At 60.7% G+C, this 1,096-nt stretch overlaps 1 protein-coding gene across 1 annotated transcript in view; it reads left to right on the top strand.

Moving 5' to 3' along the window:
* Positions 1-731: 731 nt before the first annotated feature.
* The window catches only part of CDK10 (cyclin-dependent kinase 10), a gene marked incomplete at both ends in the record, with an annotated part of 1,960 nt that continues 1,595 nt past the window's right edge, over positions 732-1,096 (top strand). The window contains 2 exons of the mRNA XM_010190688.1: positions 732-804; positions 960-1,096. The exon at positions 960-1,096 is cut by the window's right edge and continues 107 nt beyond it. Coding sequence (XP_010188990.1) covers positions 732-804; positions 960-1,096 — 210 coding nt within the window. The remainder of the gene's footprint in view (positions 805-959) is intronic.

The following is a 1,096-nucleotide window of genomic DNA, read 5'->3' as shown; positions in this document are numbered from 1 at the left end:
AGCGGGGTCAGGAGAGGCCGGAGGAGCTGCCGCTATCAGAGCCGGTGTCCACTGCACTTCCAAAACGCTGGTTTGCCCCGTAAACACCGGAGCAGCACCACAGACATAGACTAAACTGTGTCCCCAAGTCTGCCCAGTGAGAGGGAAGGACGTAGCTCCCAGTGTCAGTCACAGAATCACAGAATGTGAGGAGTTGGAAGGGACCTGGAAAGCTCCCCCAGTGCAACCCCTGCCACAGCAGGATCACCAGAGCAGTCACACAGGAACACGGCCAGGGCTTTGGGTGTCTCCACACAAGGAGACTCCACAACCTCTCTGGGCAGCCTGGGCCATGCTCTGCCACCCTCACACTGACAAACTTTGGCCTCATCTTCAGCTTGAGCCTCCTGTGCTCCAGCTTGGGACCATTGCCCCTTGTCCTGGCATTGGACATCCCAGAGCAGAGCCTGGCTCCTTCCTCCTGACACTGCCCTTTCCAAATGGATCCCCAGGAATGAGGGCACCCCTCAGTCTCCTCTGCTCCAAGCTCAAGAGCCCCAGCTCCCTCAGCCGCTCCTCAGCAGGAGATGCTCCACTCCCTCCATCATCTCTGTGGCCCTGCTGGACTCTTTCAAGCAGTTCCTGTCCCTCTTGCACTGAGGGGCCCGCCACCGAGATCACACATCCCTGGGGATGTTGGTGATGAACCCCTGGGGGCTGCCCCTGAGCCAGTGTTCTCCCCTTGCTTCCAGCTGGGAAGATGCCGGAGCGTGAAGGAGTTTGAGAAGCTGAACCGGATCGGAGAGGGCACCTACGGCATCGTGTGTAAGTGTGGCACTGGCTGCTCTCTCCTGGCAGTGGGAATGTGTTGGGCTGGGGCTGGGGGGTGCTGGGGGAGACTGAAGGTGAGAGGAGCCCACTCAGCACATGAGTCCCAGGACTCACAGTAAAACCAGTGTTGGTCTTTGGGGCTCTTCCAGACCGGGCCCGGGACACCGTGACAGACGAGACGGTGGCGCTGAAGAAGGTGCGGATGGACAATGAGAAAGATGGTAACGGAGGAGGGGGGCAGCTGCGGGGGGAGCGTCCCCGGCCCCCGCTGGAGGCAGTCGGGCAG

The sequence above is a fragment of the Mesitornis unicolor genome, unplaced genomic scaffold (genome assembly GCF_000695765.1).
Source record: "Mesitornis unicolor isolate BGI_N332 unplaced genomic scaffold, ASM69576v1 scaffold40178, whole genome shotgun sequence".
Classification (NCBI taxonomy): Eukaryota; Metazoa; Chordata; class Aves; order Mesitornithiformes; family Mesitornithidae; genus Mesitornis; species Mesitornis unicolor.
The sequence above is the reverse complement of the archived record's forward strand: the minus strand, read 5'-3'. Positions and strand labels throughout refer to the sequence as shown.